Raw genomic sequence first — 21455 nt, 5'->3', positions numbered from 1 at the left:
ATCTGAATAGCTTTTTGAGTGGTGGGGATTTTTATAAAACGTAGTTCTCTGAATCTACTTTCACTTATACTAACTGTGATTTATGACACGGGTTTTTCATCATATTTTGTCCAATTTTCAACCGATTTACTTGAAAGTATTATTTTTAAAATCAGCAAACTACGTTTCATAAACACAAAGCAAAAAAAAAATTTTGCTAATAAAAAGCGCGGTAGAAATGCGCAAAAAAATGTCTGCAATTAAATTATCGTAATTTTTGTACTGTTTCAACTTTTTTTTGGTACAAGCATAAAAAATATCCAATCTTAACGGGTTTTTTGTCAGAATCTGTTAAATCTCTTTAATATACTGTAATTTTTTGAAATTTTTTTCACAAGAGGGTAGCATAAGACTACGAAGGGAGGCAATCAGATACCAACATATTTTCGCAGACCGCAAATCAACCGCGGATCATTGTGATGGGAAAAGGTTAAGCTGTGATGGATGTACTTAGTTACACACATAAAAAATTTACATACATTGATTCTCTGAAAATCAGTTTGAAAGCTGTCTCATTGCAAACTAAAATGAATTTCCACACACAAGGGTGGCTTATGTCATTGTGAATAAAAACATATGAGACATTAAAATCCTGTTGGAAAAAATCAGTACTATAAGTATTGTCATACTATATTGCGATTTAAGTCACTGCATTGTAAGTGGGTATGCAGCTCAGATACACTATTTTTTTTCTGGAGTGAAAGGGACATCAAAGTGAAGAAAAATCATTTCAAGAAGGAATGGTCAAAGCATAAATTATTTACAACTTTGGTCACTGGAAAGAAAAATGTTATACATCCTCACTGGTCAACTCAACCATGATGATTACTGTACTCAACTTCTACTTAAAATTAGCGCTTTTCAAAAACCTTACTTAAGACAATATATGAAATAGTTCTAGGTTTCATTATTTGAAGGAAAAAAAATTCAAAACATGAGGATATTATTAGATCAATTTATTTAAAACTAAAAATAACATTAAATATACAAATATATTATAATATAATACATATTTAATATAAATACATATTTATATATAGGTACATATTGTGTGCACAAATATGCACAAGCCATAATAATAATAATCATTATGAACATGATTTTTTTCTTAATAACTTTCTTCTATGGGAAACACTACAATGTATATGTATATGAACACCAATTTATTTTTTTCTTCAACATTATAAAACAATTTTATTAATTAACAATAATAATATTTTTTTATTTAAACAATACTATTTATTACATACAAGGGGAAAGAATTATTACATAATAAAGGTGGAGAATTTCCATGTTTATTGTTATAATTAAACTGTAACACCACCTTTAAGAGAAAAAATATCCTAAAGCTGAATAATAAAGATTTGTTTTTTAAATTTTAACTTTTTAATATTAAAAATCAAACTTTCCTTTTCTCAATAAGGCATTGATACAAATTAATAATAATAAGAAACATGTAAAGTCTCTTTGTTTCTGGATTTCTTCTTCGTCAGCAGTTTTTTATTTCTGGATTTTTTTTAAAAATATTAATTACTTTTATTTTATTTTGTGTAAAGGTAGATAGCGACGATGAGCCCGTATAGACCCAATACTTCAGCGAAAATTAAGATCAAAATCATACCGACAAATAAACGCGGCTGTTGAGCTGTGCCTCGAACACCAGAATCACCTACTATACCGATTGCAAAGCCAGCTGCCAATCCGCTGAAACCGACTGCAAGACCTGCACCAAGATGGAGAAAACCTCTGCAACATTAACAAACAAAAAGAAAACTTATTTTAATTACAAAAACCGAAACCTCTCACGAACATGGGTAAAAATAAAAATAAAATACAAGGTACAAAAAATAATATGGTCTCTCAAAGTACTTCTAAATATTTTTATTATGTAGAGGAAAACATGAGCTTTTTCCACAGGAATGAAATTTAGTTTTTAGAAGTGAATAAGGATAACAAAATTAATTAAGCTGTTTTTCATAAGGAAAAGATTGGTTTTTTTTTTGTTCACTCATAAAATAAATAAGAAACAGTATAACAAAAGGGTGATAAATGACATTTATATTTCAACATATACTAGAAATTAAAAAGGCTTCAATAGAACAATGAACACTTATAATACATGATTATCAAAATAATGTGATAAGGTTCAGGGAAAATCATTACTGTTGCCAACAGAACAACTACTTATTGCTATTAACTTTTATAATATAAAAATGAGCATAATGTGAAGGACAACATGTCTCACATTACTCACTGCAACAACCTAACTTTATTAACCAAACAAAATCAGCCTGAGTCAATGTTATGTTTAACAAACTGACACTAAATATATACTAACCTTTGAAGAAGAAACTTCCCATACCCAAAATGTCTGCAATTTAAAAATAATCCTTACAAGAATGTCAAATTGATGCAACATTCGTAATAAAATAATCCACTAAAAAATAACTGTTATCAAGATAATGAATTAACCAAAATATAAAAAAATAATAAATAAATAACCTTTATCAAAAGCATCATTTATCAAAGATAGCAAGAAATCCCTTATTGTTGTGCCAAAAAAGCAAAAAATTATAAAAATAATAATTTTTATAATTTTTCATTATCTTCCTTTGTTAGGTTTTTTCACTAAATGAACAATGATCGTCTGATAAATGATCAACACACACACACACAATAGTGCTGCATAACATTTTATTGTGATGAATTACTTATTACTGCTAATTATACACTTAAGACGTCACACATATCCGTCTTTCACCATATCTCGCCACGCACTGACTACGCACAAAGGAATCCCCAATACCTCACACTCACACATCAACATACATCAGCACGCAACAAACATGAATCTGCAATTTGAAACGCATTCCATGCACACACACACACACACCAACGATACCAAACATCCTTTATCAATCTCAGAACTGCAAAACTGCAAACATGAATTTGTCTATTATTTTTTAAATACATTTGTTTACCTCCATGACAATCCCAATATTAATGTAGTCAAGATCATATTTTCTTACATTTTGTATTTTAGTAGGAAATATATCTTGACTCACCACAAATTTTGATTCTGAAATAGAGCTCATCCTGACCCCGTAGATGAAAACACCCTCCATGTGGCAGTTTTGGTCGCCACCTCCTCTGTACCTAGCCCTTATGGGCTTTACTGGAGGTAATCTTCAGAACCCAGGCAAAAGGCATCTCTCAGCCTTGTTCTTGCCTCAATCAGGATGCCGCGGATGCGAATACCACATGTGATATTCCCATCGGTGCACTACCAGGAAATGAACTTGTTAAAACAAAACACATCTATGTTGAGTCTTTAACACGACTGAGTGACATGAACGAACTGAAATTTAAAACACAACTACCTACCCGATAGATTAGAAGTTGAGTTCAACAAGCAACCGTAACATAACAAAAAAATTAAATATAACTCAAAAATAAAACTAAACAAACAAAACACTACAAAAACATCAAACCTCAAACCTCAAACCACCAGAACAACAAAACCAAGACACAGGAAAGACCAGTGGAACCCTAAATTCCCTCAGCAATCCGTTCTCTTATCAAGTACCCGATGAAATTTTCAACATTTCAACAATTACCTATTCGACCTAGTTTTTCTAATGTAGATCTAATGTTGATCCGGCAAATAGTCTCCGTGCGCAAAAGTTCATATTTCACGCATTTGTTAATTACACGGTATGCATCACCTAGTTGTCCACAATCTGGACACACACCTGAATCCACCAGGCCAAATCACTAGTCTGTCTCAGAAGTCGCCATGACCAGAAAGAAATTACATCACACACTTGTTAGGGTGGACCTAAGGGGCACCCTGCAAACCACAGTGCAGGGATTTTAACCGACAATGTTTTATTTGTCATTGCTGTAACCAGCCACAGATCCATGTTGATTTATATTTTACGTCAACTGAACTAAGTGAACCAAACTAAATTAATTCAAGCAAAGTACATAGATAAGTATGTATATAAGAAATACCTTTTGTGATATGTATACCGACTGACAATACCACGTCAGTTTTAACAAATGAAAAAGTAACACAATACAATATTTTCAAATCAGATTATCACAGAGTATGTAAAACACTGGCAGCAATTGTATCCGTCTGTATAGGATAATCGCAACTGACTCACTTATCTGCTGAAGACATGTACAGCAATCCTTTTATAGATGCCATTAAGAAACCTGTTTATAAAACAAGGTGTGATAGACAAGTCACTACATGTGCACTATGGCATGTAAGAACTCATCGATGTGCTAAGCTGAGTAACTGATATTCTTATTATTGCTACACACAAATAATTTCCTCAAACTTTAAGGAAAAGGAAATGCATGATAAAATACTTTTGTATTATATAAAAATAGTTTTAAAACCGCAGATCCACTGCATTATTATTAATAATAATAAATAATTGCTAATAACAATAAATATCTGTTGTAGTGATGATTTTGTATAATAGTTTTTTTTTGTATTGTTCTGTTATCATATAACTGAAAAGTTCTGCATACACCACTGGTACACGTACCAAAGTTTGAGAACTGCTGGCTTAAATGAAACTTAAATCAACATATATCATAATAAATGCAACAAGGACTTGGTAAATTCGTATCTATCTGTTTTTTTTTAATAAAATTGTGAATTAATAATGCAAATTTGATGCAGGCTAAATACATCAATTAAGTCGTTTAGGTACAATTAAATTAAAATAAAATACTTCCAAATTGAAATGAGATTGACAATAATAATTAAATTTAGTTTAACCATTTAACTACAGTAATTTACATAAATATAATTTAAATACTAATGGAAATTGATTACAAATTATTATAATCACCCAGAAAAACCTCGGTTAGAAATAGCATCAATTAAATATTTTAATTGATACATATGCAGAATAAAAATTTCTACAAAAGAAAATGCAATAATTAAAAGAGAAGCAAAAGTAGAATTATCTATTAATCATACATTTTCTGCTTAGTCATTAAACAGATATATGATAAGGAAATACGTTATTGTATATTAAAACAATAAACATCTATTTTTGTACAATCACAAAATAATGTTACTCTTCAACAAATATTCAACAGTTTTATACAACCAAAATTTCTTGATCGCTTGAAAAATAAAACTATAATTAAACATTTTTTTTTAATAATATTAATTATAATTTAAATAATTAGTTAATCGCATCATGCTGTTAAACTAGAATTTTCATAAGTTATGTAATTACACATTTAAGCACGTATTTTAAACTACATATTTCCAGCAATATTCAATACAATCATTCAGCAATATAACTAATATCAAATGTACATAATACAGTGGCCAGACACCAGTCATCGTTTTGTCTAATTTACTAAGAGTGACGTTTGCAGCCTATATTGCTGGATGATAGGCTTTTACACAAGACAGCTGTTAGTATATGGAAGACTGATGTAATGAAAACAGGTGAATATGGATGACAAATAATCTGCTGGTTACATTTAAAAAAAGCAGTGTTAATAAATTTGCAAAGTTTACAAAAAAAAAAAAATGTATGATGAAGGTTTAATACTGGAATTACTTGTTCAAACATTTTTACTCAAACGTACAAAAAAATGATTTTTAATTAACATGAGTAAGTATTTTGGTCACTCATGTGATGTCTGCTAACTAATTACATTGAATAGCCACCACCTAATGCAATAGCATGTTTTCTAATCCTATGTCTTGTGCTCTTTGTTGCAGTATTAGAAACATGAATGGTTGTAAAATTCATGTTTCAATCCTTTGAAACATACAAATCAGTGGTGAAGAAAACCATGACAAAAGAAAAACTGGAACAAATTTTACACTATGTGCATGATGTTAATAATTTTGATGGTAAGTGACTATGAATAGGATAATGACAATGACAGAGATGGTGACAGATAATGAATTATATAGTAAAAAAAATAGTGATGAAAATAATAATATTATAAACCTAAAAAACCTACAACAAATGCAACGGCAAAATACATATGGTGTAATAACTGATTCAGATGTCATGGGATCAATAGTTTATACATGCCAATTATTAGTGATGGTAAACCTGTCAATTATTTTTACTTTGCCCACAACAGCTTTTATTTTTTCTTTGCTCAAACCAAACAACTAGGCCATTAAACGTTTTAATATTTTACCATAGATTAACCAAATTATTCAATGGATTATTAAAATCTCAAGGTTGTAAAAACATATTCATGCACTGGGGTCACAGCCAAACCTATCATTCCCAGGAACAGTAACTTAGTTGTCATTCATCACATCTAACTGAAATTGTAAACATTTCACTTAAGAAAAAAAATAGCATTCTCTTCATGTAATAAAATGTAAAAAAATAAGCCTGTTTTTCACGAATGTTATTTTTGCACAGTACCACTGAATAAGTTAATTAAAAATTAATATTAAATAAAAATTAAAAATATTATAAAAATAATATTATAAAATAAAAATATTATAAAATTATAAAAAAACCAAAGAACAAGGACTGAAATATGTTGCACACAACTCGCAAATGAAAAGAGGTAGTCAAATGAAACAAATATGGCATATCAAAAACTTGCATTTATTTTTCCATGTACTCGCTATTTACAGTTACACATTCCTACTTATAAAAAACCAATTTTTCATTCTGTCATTGAAGAATAGTGGCAGCCTTTCTTTGATAGCGACCTCACTGCATTCTTCATACTGATTTCTGAGGTGAAATCAATGTACTTAATATTCCTCTTTAACTACAGAGCACCAAATCTAGTGACTACAGTAGGTTTTCAGATTTCAACTTCACTAGAGCCTCAGCAGAAGCACGCAATGTGTATAACTGAGCATTATAGTTTGCAGAATTATTAGTTCCATGGGTAGCTGAAAAACACGCCATCTCTAAGGTGTTTTTAACAAAATTTATAGTGGACTTCCACTATAAAAATTTATCAAATACAATTAGTTAAGTTGAATAAAAATTAAAAAAAAAGTTAAATTACAAATCAATTACTCTAAATAAATTCTTTTATTTACATTGGCTAAGTAAGATGGTCAATATCAACACCTATAATACTAGCAACAAACCTGTTCACTCTTACAAAACCAGTTTCAAATACAAGTATTCAATATTGCAACAGATTAAGATAAATATTATTAATAAATACACACAAAAAGAGAGTAAAATTTGTTTTCCACAGTATTATATCTGAGTATGGGTAATCATGACAATCACAATCTTCATAAGGGCATTTATTACTTTCAATATATCACCAAAATGAAATTGCAGATATATATAAGAACTTTCAAGGCCATAAACTACAAAGCGAAAAGAAAAATATAAATGTTTATTTTTACAGTAACCACATAAAAAATGCAATTTTTAAAGAAATATTTCTGAACATAAAAATAATATAAATATGTATAAAATTACTAAAACAATAAACTCACTTGTATAGTGAGTAGCCATTTTGAGGTTCTTCTAGGGCACCTGCGATAAGTACTGCGACTACTAAACCGTAGATGGCAATAATACCAGCCATAACAACTGGAATAATTGATTTCATAATCAATTCAGGCCGCATCACTGACATGGCAGCAATACCAGTCCCTGATTTTGCTGTTCCAAATGCAGCTCCTAGTGCTAGAAAAAAGAAAACATTATATTTGAAAAAAGTTCAGAACTATACAAAAATATTCTCTACTATATTAATAAGAATTGTTGTGTAACAATTGTATAATAACAAAAGTTAGTATAATGACGTGCGAGGGAAAAGATCAAAGTCATCGTACAGTGATAGTAAATAGGTAACAAGGTTTTCCACTTCAAGTTCATGTACATATTTTACAAGCATACATAGTTATTGGTTTCTTGTAAATTTAATTTTTTTCTCTGTAATGGTAAAGAGCGGTAATATATTTTAAGATATTTTATTAGTACACAATACACTTCACAGAGAAAAAAAGTGACAGTACTGCAATTACTTATGATTTAGTGACTATCTTATGACCAGATGACTTTATGTTAGTGCCAGATATATTTGCCAATTTTTGTTCTAGCAAGCATTTATTTTTTTCTTTTTGTTTCTTTCATCTTGTAAATATTTATGTCCAAATCCACAATTTTAAAATTCTGTTCTCTCTTGTTAAAAAAAATATATTGAACATCAATTGTATACTTTCTTCTTTTGAACAATATTTGTGTGGGAAGGAATATTTGATACCTTATTTGGCCTTACAGCGTAACTTATTAAAATGACAACTTTGTCAAATTTTTTTTTATTAAAGCTTATGGGGAAGCACCTGTATGATTTCAAATAGTTTTTCTATAGTTAAGATCACATTTCTTTTAAATTTTATCTTATTACGTCATAAGGCCATTTTTTTTTTTTTGAGTTCTACACGACCACAATTATAATGATTTTTAGTGTTATTCTGAAATCTTTTAAGATGAAGATTTTTTAAGTTCTTACTCAGACAGCCAAAGACATATCCATTTCCTTTATAATTAAAACTAAAAAAATATCAAATTGAAACCTTTTTTAAGCGGTTGCCTGCCCCAGAAACTAGAGACTTTTCAAATTAAACATAGATCTCTAAAGTTTGTCACACACTTACATAAATTGTCTTGAATTTTAACAGCTGATAATTTCCCATACTTACTTATACTTAAGTAACTAGGTTACTTAGATAAGTACCTTTGTTATATTATAAAAAGCGTTGAGTGTTTGATGATAAAAAAAAAGATGCCTTATTTATTCAAATCTGTTCATAAATTACAGTTATGGTAAGCGAGTCTCTAGGTTAAAAAACCAGTTTGCATTTCCTGCTATTCAGGAAAATTCTATTTCCCTCCATTTATAGAGTTAAACCTTTTTTCTTCTTCATTTAACTATTTGTCTAACACTTGTGTACATAGTACATAATGTTTGCATACAACAAATGCATGCATGTGTCTTTAATACATTACATACAGCTTTTAATTTTAATTATAATATTACAGATCATTAGGAAAAAAAGAATTTCTATTTATTTACTGATGGGAATTAGAATAAAGTTCTTTTGCATAACCGGTAAAATGATTGTAATATTTTTTAATACACGAATGAGATTCCTAGAAGTTAATACCTACCTATTCTTCACAATTTGTTTTTATTAATAAAAATGAAAATGTCATGTATCTTCTGTAATTGTTATGCTATAAAAAGCAAATAATTTATAGAAAATTGTTTTTATCTTTACCAATAAAAAAAAGTGTGTGCATGTGTGTAATACAGCCCACAATTAATTAGGCTTTTTATGTACAAAACCTAATTAAACCCTCTAAAACCCATGTAGCTAGAATAAAAACCAACTGCTGGGTAAGATAATAATAATAGAAACTGAAATGTATGGGAAAGCCTAGGCAAAGGACACCAGAAAATGTTTTAACAATTGATATAACAAATGAAAAATTTCAGTCGCCCACAATTATGACTTCACCAAGAAAATCAAAAACCACTAATTATTAAACCCATTACTTTCGTCACATAAAAATAATTGCATATCTTGAAAACATTACCTGCATTTAGTGAAAAAGCAAACTAAAAACCAATGATCAACCCTTTTCTTGATTGTACAGTCAATCATAGAAAGGATTTATTAAAGCAGATTAATAAATAAAAAGCATTTATGCTGTATTTGGTATTGTAAATATCAAATAAAAATATTGTGTCATGCATCGTTTGTCAAAGCTTACTTTGCGAAAACAACTATACTACTTATTACTTTATACTACATGAATAATCAGTAATGATGCTCATTACACAACTGATCTCTGTGGTGAAGAGTTATTTATTTGTAGAGCTGAGTACTGTATGCATTTCAGGGAGTTTGGTATGCTAATATAAAACAGTACATTTGGTTACAGTAAATTAGGCTACGCACATCAATTCTCACTATCCTTGCATCTAATTTTTGGGAATGGTTATGCCATTTTTGAGAGTAACAATGTCATATCAGGTCAACTACAACCACTACAGTTATGATACTTAAAAATCAAACTGTACCACCATACCAGAACATATATTAGATGCAAAAAAAAAATCCAAACGAAATTTTATTCATTGTAAATGAATAACCAATTATAAACATCACAGATAAATGAGTATGAATTCAATATAAACCTGCTTACCTGAAATAATGGCAGAAACTAATAATAAATTAATTAATTAAACAGCTAACATCTCCTTACTGACATTTTACGGTTAATTAAATAATTTAATAATTAAACAAACTTAATAAAAAAGTTTCAATGATATATATATATATATAAAACACATTTTTTATAGTAATTGATAATTTCTTTATTGTGTGAAACATTTTAACAAATGTTATAGTGAGGTTTGTTTTTGCAGCTATCTTTAGCATACTACAAATGTACACAGGAATCAACCAATACTATAAAATCTATTTTTATATCATGTTTCAATTATAAATAAATAAATAATTTATTTTTTCTATTAATTGGTACTTTTGTGTTAACGTAGGGCCAGTCAATCAACACTGTTGTAGTATTTTGTATGTTAATTATTGTATTTAGTTTAAATATTCTTTCGTTATTAATAAGTTATACTTAATTTGCACATTTAATGTTAATTAGATAAGGTTAGTGAGTGCATTAGGTTATGTTCGGTTAGTTGTCAATATCGTATGAAGTTCAGTACACAAAATTGTTAATTACATTACCTAACCTAACCAAACGTAAACTTATTTTGTTCGCTAACTTCATTTTACAACACTAAATATAAAAATTATATATAACTTATTAGGATTACTGCAAACAGAAAACAGTGAAAATTAAAATAGAGTAGCTCCCCCCTCCAATTAACAAGGAAGTACCAATTAATTTTATACTTAGTAATGTTGTTCTGATCATGATTTTTCATGGTTTCATTTCACTAAATTCCAGTAAATAAAGCAGCACTTTCTTTATTTTTACAAGTGCTTGCATACAATTATTAAAAAAAATTGTAGGCCTATAGTGAATAAACCTACTGAATAATCATTCTACAATCTGAATGAAGCAACTATTTACTAAGTATTAGCCATCCCTTATGGACAAATCATTTTTTTATTCTTTGAGTGTTTGTAAATTATTTTCAATTTTACAAAAAAAAAAACTTGTTATTTCATTACTGTACTATAATAAGCATAACTAGATTTTATGAATATCTAGCAAAATTCAGTATATACTGTGATCTTTATGAATGTTAATAACTTCTGAGAAATTCTCATGGAGCTTGCAAAACTAACTCAAGATTAGATTATTATTAAGAAAATGGAAAAAAAATTCAGTACAAAGATATTTTCTTTTAACATTTTTTCCTTCTACTATTTTTCATAAAATTACTACACTACTTCCTAAAATAAATTGTAAAAAATTTACAGAAAGTCAGGAAATCTGTGGTTTTTAACTAATTTACAGACCTTATGCTCTCTTGTCATGTGATATTAGAAAATCTCAACAATAAGTTAAGTGGTTATAAATGAATGATTTATGAACCCAAACAATATCATTTTAGGAGAAATAATAAAATTTTACCGTGCTAATGTTAAAAAAAAAAAAAAGTAGTGAATGATTTCATTTCTATTTAAAGTTTAAATATTAAAACCAACCACCTTCTAAATAAAAACAATTGTTTTATTAAATCAAACAAAAAAAAGAATTTGTGCATGCATGAGTGTGCCAATGATTTCTCATCCCAACAGTAATAACTCAGGACAAAACTATGAAATCAAAATGTTTTTAAGTTTATCAAAGGCAACTGGCATATGAAAGCAAACAATTTTCATGGAAAAAAACAAACCTGCTATTTGTTTTTTAAATTAAATATTTACAGAAAATGCGATATGAATAAAAGAAACAACAGTACTGCTAATGAATAAAAAAATAAACTGAACTAAAAAAATAACAATAAATCAAAACAAAAAAGAAAACAAGGTATGGAAATAAAGGACATCATTATACAGTATTTAAATAAAATAATATTAGCAATATTAGTGGCAGCATATACTGTTCCCCCTAAAGCATCACAGTTGGCAATAGTGGGCTCAATCCTCAATCCGAATCAGACAGCTTTACCTCTAATTGTATTGTCATCAAACTCTACAAAGACTGTTTGTGGGTGCTCGCCGGGCTCAAGCTGGTCTTGGGCGTAGCACAAGCTGGTCTTGAGTTTTCTGAGTACATCAGTTAAGTTTTGTTCTGGTTTGGTTCCATCATGATTTTGTATTATATTAGTAAATAGTCCATTTGAATTTTGAAAACCAGAAGATGGGTTGCAAAGATGTAACAACATATCCGAATAACCATGATCTGTTTCATCAAGAGTGTACATATGTGGCAAAAGTTAGCCTTCAACCTATTAACAAATGCCCCACTTGAATTTTGAAAATCGGACGATTGTTTGCAGATATTATAAGAGCACCTCCCAAAACATTACACCTCCTGAAACACCACCCAGGGCCACCCCGTTTACCAGTTGATGATTGGTCACTTGATGGTGATGATTAGTGTTTAGCCTCACACAACATGCTCGCATCAATTCACCACTCTAGCCTTACACACAGTCCTCACGGGAAGCCCATTATTATTTAAATATTAAAAGCCCATTAAAAATTGATTTCATATTATTTTATTTTAGTTAATCTAATTCTATTAATTCTGTAATATAATTCATTCGATTGATTTAAATTATTCAGTTAAAACCCAGCTGACACAGTGATAAAAGCTCTCAGTTCACAATTCATAATTCAATTCATTAAAGTTTGAGCTTCAACTGTCAAATTTCCACTATTACAAAATTATATATTTATGTGTGTGTGTGTGTGTACCACATTTATATAGCCTATGATTCCCAGTAACATAAGGATTCCATCACAGGATCATACATCTAAATCAGTTCGGCCATTGAGCTGCTATGGTGGAACAAACATATCCTAAATACATTACACTCCTTTTAGTCAGTCATGTAAAAAGTGGAGTTACAGCAAAACTGTGTAAAAAAAAAGACAAAAACTGGTGAGCAATAAACAGCAACTGAAAAAGATATGTTGAAACTAAAAGACTGGTACAGTGGAATTGTAGTATTTAAACCAAACCAATCATGAAAAATAATTAATTAAAAATAGTTAATAAATACAGTAATTATGTATTAATATCTACAAAGTTGCCATTCTATTTTAAAATTTTTGGATAATTGAGCATTAGATTATTATTGCAAACACTACATACAGATATTAAAAAAAATTCAATCCATTTTTCTGAGGGCATTTTCTGACTAATCTAAAATATAATTTTAAAAAAACTGATTAAAAAATGTAAGTAAATTTAAGAAAAACAAAGGAGGCTAAAATTAAAAAAAATTTCCAAGTCATGATTTCATCTCATTAAAAAGGTTTAAATCAGATTATCTAACTTTACAAAAGTTAGATAATGTAACTTTACAAAAGCTTTTCATATTTACGAATGATTCTTTTTATAGTACTTTTACTAAAGGTATAATTTTATCTACTTATTTCATTACTTTTTATGCCATAGAACTCCAACATTGTCAAAAGTTTGCAATATAATACCAAAGTATGACTATCAAGAAACAATGATTGCTTAAAATTTGCTAAGTTTTAAACTAAATGCAATACACAAAATTAAGTTTTAAATAGTTAAACCATTAATGTCGAAAACACTAATTCAAATTAGTTTCTAAACTGGTAAGATGCAAACATAGTAATAAGTTTATAAACTGAATTATTTCAGTTCTTTTTTTTTTTACAACAATAAGTACTTTATATATTTTATGAAGAATTTATTTTTATCTTGAATGAGGTGTAAATATACAAAAATTAGAACATTCATAAAGTATTTTCCACCTATAAATACATAAAATGTTTGTGACTTATTTTAAAACAAAGTGGCTAATTTTAAAACAATGCACTGATGAAGCTCAGAATAAATATCTTTCATATAATTTCACGAAGAACTTACATAATGTTAAAAAATTTTAATTAGGTAAAATCATAATAAACTTCAAAAAAAACTTGTCTAAAAATTTATATTGTTCCTGGAAAAGGTAATTAAATTAAAAGAAAATTTACATACTTTTTAATTTTTAACTACTGAAAAGTATTAAAAAGGTAAATATTTTGTACAAATTCATCAAATAATTCACTTAACCACACCCAAAAATAAAGAGCCTACTTTAATTTCAATGACCTAAAATGATTAAAACATGGACATTTGTTTGCTTTCAATTTATAATAAAAAAAGATATTGAAATTCCTTAATATTGAAACAGTAAATTAAATTAATGAAATAATTGTAAGTGTAATATATATATATGTGTGTGTGTGTATTGCATTTTTTATAATCAAAAATCAATTTGATCAACCCAAGTACAAAACTACAAATTCATTAGATTGTAATTTTGTACTTGGGTTGTTTATAAAAAAATACAATATATTGGTACTGAGGAATATGGGTCTTATAAATACAGACTTAAGAATAAAAAAAAAATAAAAAAAGTAATATGTTTTATATATATATATATATATATATAAATAAAACAAAATTGAGGGGTGTATTATCGTGATTTAAAAAGTGCTAATTTAAAACAAATGCATTGATGAAGACTGATGGTTGAAATATAATTTATTCTGTACATGCTTACAATAAACAAAATGGGTAGTCAATTAAAAAGAATGAACAAAATTAAAACAATTACTACAATATAAATATATATATTTAATAAAAGACAGAACAGGAAATACTTTTTTTGCTTATGTGAAATGCAAAGGAATGACTATTAAAAGAGAAATGTGAGGAAAATTCAAATCAACAAATTTTAAGAAGCTTTAATTTTTTTAATTATTAAAACTATACTTTTACAATCCAACAAGAACAAGCAAACTAATTAATCCAAATGAAAACTCTCTTACTAAAATTTCCCTGTAATTTATTTTTATAATATAACAATCATGCTATGAATAAAAACAACCTGTTGAAAATTCATAATTTCATAATGTAAATCTCTAGTGGGATTTACAGATCCTTGATCCTTCAAGGATCTTGTCCTCAGTTATCACCTGACATGTGGGAGTGGCCACAAGTCAGACTAGGTCACCTTATTTATAAATATATTCTGTTGATAATAATGGGTGTAATAGTTCAGAATTTTACCTGACACACCCAGAAGACTTCACTCAATCCAAATTTTAACAAAAATGATTTCTAAGAAAATTATTAGTAATAAAGCAAATAAATTATATTATATTCTTATACACTCAGAATAGAGCATAATTTTCTTTCAAGATTACTTTACACTTTCAGTTCATAAATGGAATTTCTTAACATTAGCAGGGCATAGGAAATCACAAAAAGATACTACCTAAGCAGAGTTTTCAACCACACCCCCAACCACGTAGAGCGCTCCCACCTTGTGATGTTACCGGTCATCACACAACCCTATCCATTCCAAGCCCTGTGGAGCTTTACTGGAAAGAGAGTTACCACAACTAAATATTAAACCATACAAACAAAGCAAAGTAAATATAGCACAAGTCGATTTAACAATATTCAATACTTCTATGTTAATGTAGGGCACTTAATTTTCTCTGTTTGTAAAATTATAGTATAAATATATTTGTTATTAATATGTTGTATATTTGATGTTAATTATACGAAATTAGCGAGCGTTAGGTTATGTTTGGTATGATTATTTCATATCGTACAAAGTTCAGTACACGGAATCGTTAGCTACGTTACCAAACTTTTTTCCTGTTTAGCCTCCGGGAAACAGTCAGGTATTACTTGAGAGGTAGAATGCGAATAATATGAACGACTGTAAGTGAAGTGTGGTCTTGTAGTCTCAGATCGACCAATTCTGAGATGTGCGTTTAATTAAAACCCAACCACCAAAGAACACCGGCATTCACGATCTAGTACTAAACCCCGTATAAAAGTAACTGCCTTTACTAGGATTTGAACGTTTATTAAAGGCAGTTACTTTTATACGGATACCCGTGCATACCAGTGTTCTTTGGTGGTTGGGTTTCAATTAACCACACATGTCAGAAATGGTCAACCTGAGACTGTCTGCACAAGACTACACTTATACTAATACATATCATCCACATTCATCCTCTGAGTAAATACCCGAAGGTGATTCCCGGAAGCTAAAAAAAAGTATTTGAATTTTGAACGTCGGAACTCTCGACTTCGAAATCAGCTGATTTGCAAAGACACGTACACCACTAGACCAATCCGGAGGGTTACCAAACCTAACCTAAATTAACCAAACATAACCTAACACTCGTTAACCTCGTTTAAGTAACATAAATATACACATTTTACACAACTTATTAGTAACAAAAGAATATTATTTACTGGGCAAAAAATGAATACTTCAACAGAAAACAGCGAAAATCAAAATCAGTTGATCCCGTTTGCACATAAATACCGAATATTTAAGGTAATTATTCAGAAAATAACATTCAACATAGTCTCGAAGTGGTAAAAAAAGTAAAATCATCAAATATGAAAAATAAATAAAATTAAAAAGCACAACTAAGAAAAAAAATATATTACTGACGCCTAATCGATACCGTATCATCCGTAAGAATTAACTTACCACTGAAAACAATCGCCGAAGAGGCACCCATAACTCCAAAAAAAGGTCCATAGATAGGATTATTGACGTCCGTCATTTTTAATACTGTGTTCGAATATTTACAAGTACAACGAAAAAGGGATTAAACCGAACTTCTAAAAACTAAACGATCCACTGTCAAACAAGGTGTAAAGTGGCCGACGGTCATATGACAAGTAGAAAATTTCAGGTCGTCAACGAGTGTGTTAGCTCACTATTGGCTGCAGACAACGATATTTCATTTTCTACGCGAATGGCAACATGTTTTAGATTTCGGTTTTGTGACGTCAGAGACTACCATTGGCTAATCTGTACCACAATCTTTTAGAATTAACATGTAAATAATTTGCGAACAAAGAAACAAAACAAATAATCTTCAAATAAACTAAAAATAAATTCAACTTTTGTCTGTAATAGTTTCAAGCAATCAAAAATGTTCAACGTATCTTAGTGAATAATTATATTTTTCATACATTCTACAATTGCACGTTTATAATCGATGAAATATTGCAGGCTATGAAAACTCATTTTTCCGCACAGTCTCTTAAATTTATAAAAAATGAGATCGGGAAATTTTTAGAATAAATGTTTGAATAACGTATAATGTATTTATACTAACAATGTCATAAAATGTTCTTATGTACAATTTAATAATAATATATAAACTGACTTTATTCATAATCACAAACATAAAAATAGTATTCTGTTGATGTGTACCATAAACACAATTTTATAAACACAATCTATATTTTTTCTCTCCCTTTACATGGCGTTACGTAAATTTATATAAAATTTTATTAAATATTACATATGATTAATTTAACACTCCTCCTTAAAACTGTATTCCTTTATTTCTAAAAACCATTTTACACAATGACTATTTTTTGGCTTTTCAACTATTCTGTTCTTATTTAGACTTTGTATTTCTCTATTAACAGTTTTTTTCCATTTTTTAGCTTCAATGCTTATCATTGCCACTTCATATGTATTTGGTACAGTTACATCACAAAAAATAATATGAACATAATTACTTACAAAATCATCATCATTTGTACACCTACTATTTGGCCTTCTTACTATCACTGACTGTCTAGATTTTATTTTCTTCAAACTTACTGCTTTCATGAGTTTCATTTTCTTCACTAACTACTTGAATCTGATTTTTTAATTTTGTTAATTCATTTTTATTAACATCAGTTACACTGACTTTAACACCTATAAATGTTTAATTTTTTTTATTACATTAACATATCTGGTGTTTATACTAGAATTTGGTAGCCTGCTTACTTCTGCTGGCATCCCCAGAGGTCTAGCCTCTGCAGCTTTTCTTCCCACTACACACCAAGCTGCAGAACAATTTACACTACACACATATTCTACACCAAGAACACTACACAAATTACAACATATACCCTTACAATACATCTTCTTACACTTAACTTACACTCAGTGCTGTTGCGACACCTGACGTAATGGAACCAATACCCAAGGTGGAAACTATCATTGTGATGGGTGAATGGCTCTACGTAGTGAGCCTTGAAGGATGTCCTCTGGGCACCCTGGTGGACCCAGTTGTATTTAGCTCTAGCTAAATACCACTCTATAGCTCTAGCTAGAGATGGTCTTTTATTTCCCTGGTACTCGTGGGACCAAAATTTTGAGTTTTACAACTGCTATGATGGTTGGTGGTTTATCTGAAAAAATCACCACCAGAAGTCATGTAAAAAGACTTCACTCAGAAATGACTGATGAGGATAAAAATTCTATTTAAGAGAACAGTTTGATTGGTGACTCATCTTGTATGGAATAGAATAATATACGATCTGTAATTCTTAAAAACAATCAGGAAGCAAGTTATAAAAGAAAAAAGTAGTTCACCTAAAAATGTCAGGAAATTAAGAGACAGCACGATACTTGTTGAGACATTTAGTGATCACTCAATACAGTCGATCAGGCGATCACTCTTGTGTCTCACTAACATGGGTGGTATTTACATAAAAACAGTATGCCACAAATCCCTGAATACCAACAGAGTATACCATCTTTTGTTGGGACCTCTTGGAGATAGATGTTAGTGAGATTACTGATGAACTTCGACCCCTTAAAATCTGTACTGAGCAGAAGCTTTCATTTCCAGTTGGCCAAAAAGAGCATAAGAAGATATTAAACTCCTGCCAGCTGACAAAAGCAATGTCTCTTTTGCAGCAACTACATTAAAGCAGACCCTTACAAATGCAGGGAATCAAGTGCGGATCCCTGCAAGGAATTGAAACTGCTTGTTCAGGTTTTATCTGATCAGGTCGCCTTGCTTACTGCCATTATTACACAGCTAACAAAGAATACAAACAAGAAGAAAAATGTTACTGGTGGAAAAATGAAGCTGATTTACTGAAAACCATATTTGGTACAATAAATAAAATTCCTGCTACACCAACAATGCAGCAAACTACCAAGATCCCTATGAAGGGTTCAATAAAAAAATTGTTGCCTGGTACAGTATCTCTGGCCTCCCAGGCTTCTAAGTCCCCACCACTATCTTGAGATCTGTTCCAAGAATATAGAGGCTGATGAAGTGCCTGCAGAAGCAAAGCACTTCCTAAAAGTCATAAACAGCAAAGAAAAAACCAGATTGTATTTGACAATTAATATCCAAGCAGTTCTGTAATAACAGGAAAAGACTATTTACGAGTACAAAAATTATTCAATGGAATGCTTGCGGTCTCCCTTCCCGGCATGAGGATATTGAAATCCTACTAAAGGAACAAAAGGGTCCGCTTTGCTGGATCAACAGTATTCTCTCTCCCTCGCAGCCTCACGTACAGCTTCCTATGTACGCATGCGCACGACAGCCAAACGCCACGCCGCTGGGAACTGTGAAGCGCACAGTTCTATACAACAATTTTTGTATATTTTTCATAAACTGGGGGATGGCTACCAACATTATGCTTAAATATAATATATTTTACAAATATAAAGAAAGAAGGCCTCATTGTATTAAATGTTATCGATAGTAAGTGGAAATAGGGATGCTGCAGTTCCACAGTGCTTATACGCTAGCCGCCGCTGATCATTAATCTGGAATAACTTATTAAATTTTGTCTCACTTCTTTTAAATAACATTATTTAATGTTATTTTGTCACTATTATTTTCATAATCTTGAAATATCGCATGAAAATAAACAAGAACAAAACAAAAGTAATGAAATGTAGTAGAAATAACAAAGAAGGACCACTGAATAAGAAAATAGGAGGAGAAAAGATTATGGAGGTAGAAGAATTTTGTTATTTGGGAAGTAGAATTACTAAAGATGGACGAAGCAGGAGCGATATAAAATGCCGAATAGCACAAGCTAAATGAGCCTTCAGTAAGAAATATAATTTGTTTACATCAAAAATTAATTTAAATGTCAGGAAAAGATTTTTGAAAGTGTATGTTTGGAGTGTCGCTTTATATGGAAGTGAAACTTGGACGATTGGAGTATCTGAGAAAAAAAGATTAGAAGCTTTTGAAATGCGGTGCTATAGGAGAATGTTAAAAATCAGACGGGTGGATAAAGTGACAAATGAAGAGGTATTGCGGCAAATAGATGAAGAAAGAAGCATTTGGAAAAATATAGTTAAAAGAAGAGACAGGCTTATAGGCCACATACTAAGGCATCCTGGAATAGTCGCTTAAATATTGGAAGGACAGGTAGAAGGGAAAAATTGTGTAGGCAGGCCACGTTTGGAATATGTAAAACAAATTGTTAGGGATGTAGGATGTAGAGGGTATACTGAAATGAAACGACTAGCACTAGATAGGGAATCTTGGAGAGCTGCATCAAACCAGTCAAATGACTGAAGACAAAAAAAAAATCTTGAAATACTATAATTTGCCTATTTTTGTGGCAGATAACTTGCAACCATCCTAGTTTAACACTGATTGGTTTTTCAAAACTAATATATTCATCAAAAATTTATATGATTCTTACCTAATCTATTTTTATTATTATTATTATTCTCAAACGTATTTACTTCATTAATAAAAGAGTTTCCGTTGACACGGGATTACTTTTTATTACCATGATTATTAATTTACCATTTTGTTGTATATCGACTTTTTTCAGCTTGACGGTTTCCTCAGCCGCGTGACCATCCTCGATTTTATCCGCCACGTTCTCGTCTATTTCCATGGATAACAAACAACCTTGGTACTTACGTATTAGCCCTTTGAAAATACTTAAAAGTTGCGGAATCATAATATATTTTACGTATTAAAAATATAGTCACAATTGCTTATTATAGATATAAATTTACCAAACTTAACCTACGCTTGCTAACCTCGACTAATTAACAGTAATGTTTTGATTATTAAAATAATAAATAACTGCAATAATTACTGAATTTATTATTTAATTACTCAAAACATCACTGTGTTAATTACTCAAGGTTAGCGAGCGAAACGAGCGTAGGTTGAGTTTGGTTAAATTATATTTATAAAATAAATATAAATTATTATAAAAATGGAAATATAATGGTTACATCGGGTGATATTAACAATAATACAAAAGTTTGCAATTAATTGGTCGACGGGCTAACACGTAACTACCACAACCTTTTTTAAGATAACAGACTTTACCAAAATGAAAACATTTTCCTTTTTATTCAGTAGTAAGGGCACCTGAGATAAGAAAAAATCCTTCGGTTTGCTCAATTTG

General features: G+C 29.8%; 1 protein-coding gene across 1 annotated transcript; it reads right to left on the bottom strand.

The window, feature by feature from the left end:
- Positions 1-974: 974 nt before the first annotated feature.
- On the bottom strand, positions 975-16960 carry LOC142332190 (V-type proton ATPase 16 kDa proteolipid subunit c-like). The gene is made up of 3 exons (XM_075378474.1): positions 16741-16960; positions 7526-7718; positions 975-1785 (listed from the first exon to the last, which is right to left on the bottom strand). Exons 1-3 carry the CDS (start codon positions 16814-16816, stop codon positions 1581-1583), a joined length of 474 nt encoding a protein of 157 aa, XP_075234589.1. The 5' UTR covers positions 16817-16960; the 3' UTR covers positions 975-1580.
- Between the last annotated feature and the right edge of the window lie 4495 nt (positions 16961-21455).

The sequence above is a fragment of the Lycorma delicatula genome, chromosome 11 (genome assembly GCF_047948215.1).
Source record: "Lycorma delicatula isolate Av1 chromosome 11, ASM4794821v1, whole genome shotgun sequence".
NCBI lineage: Eukaryota > Metazoa > Arthropoda > Insecta > Hemiptera > Fulgoridae > Lycorma > Lycorma delicatula.
Note: the sequence above shows the minus strand (reverse complement) of the source record. Positions and strands in the feature narration are given on the sequence as shown.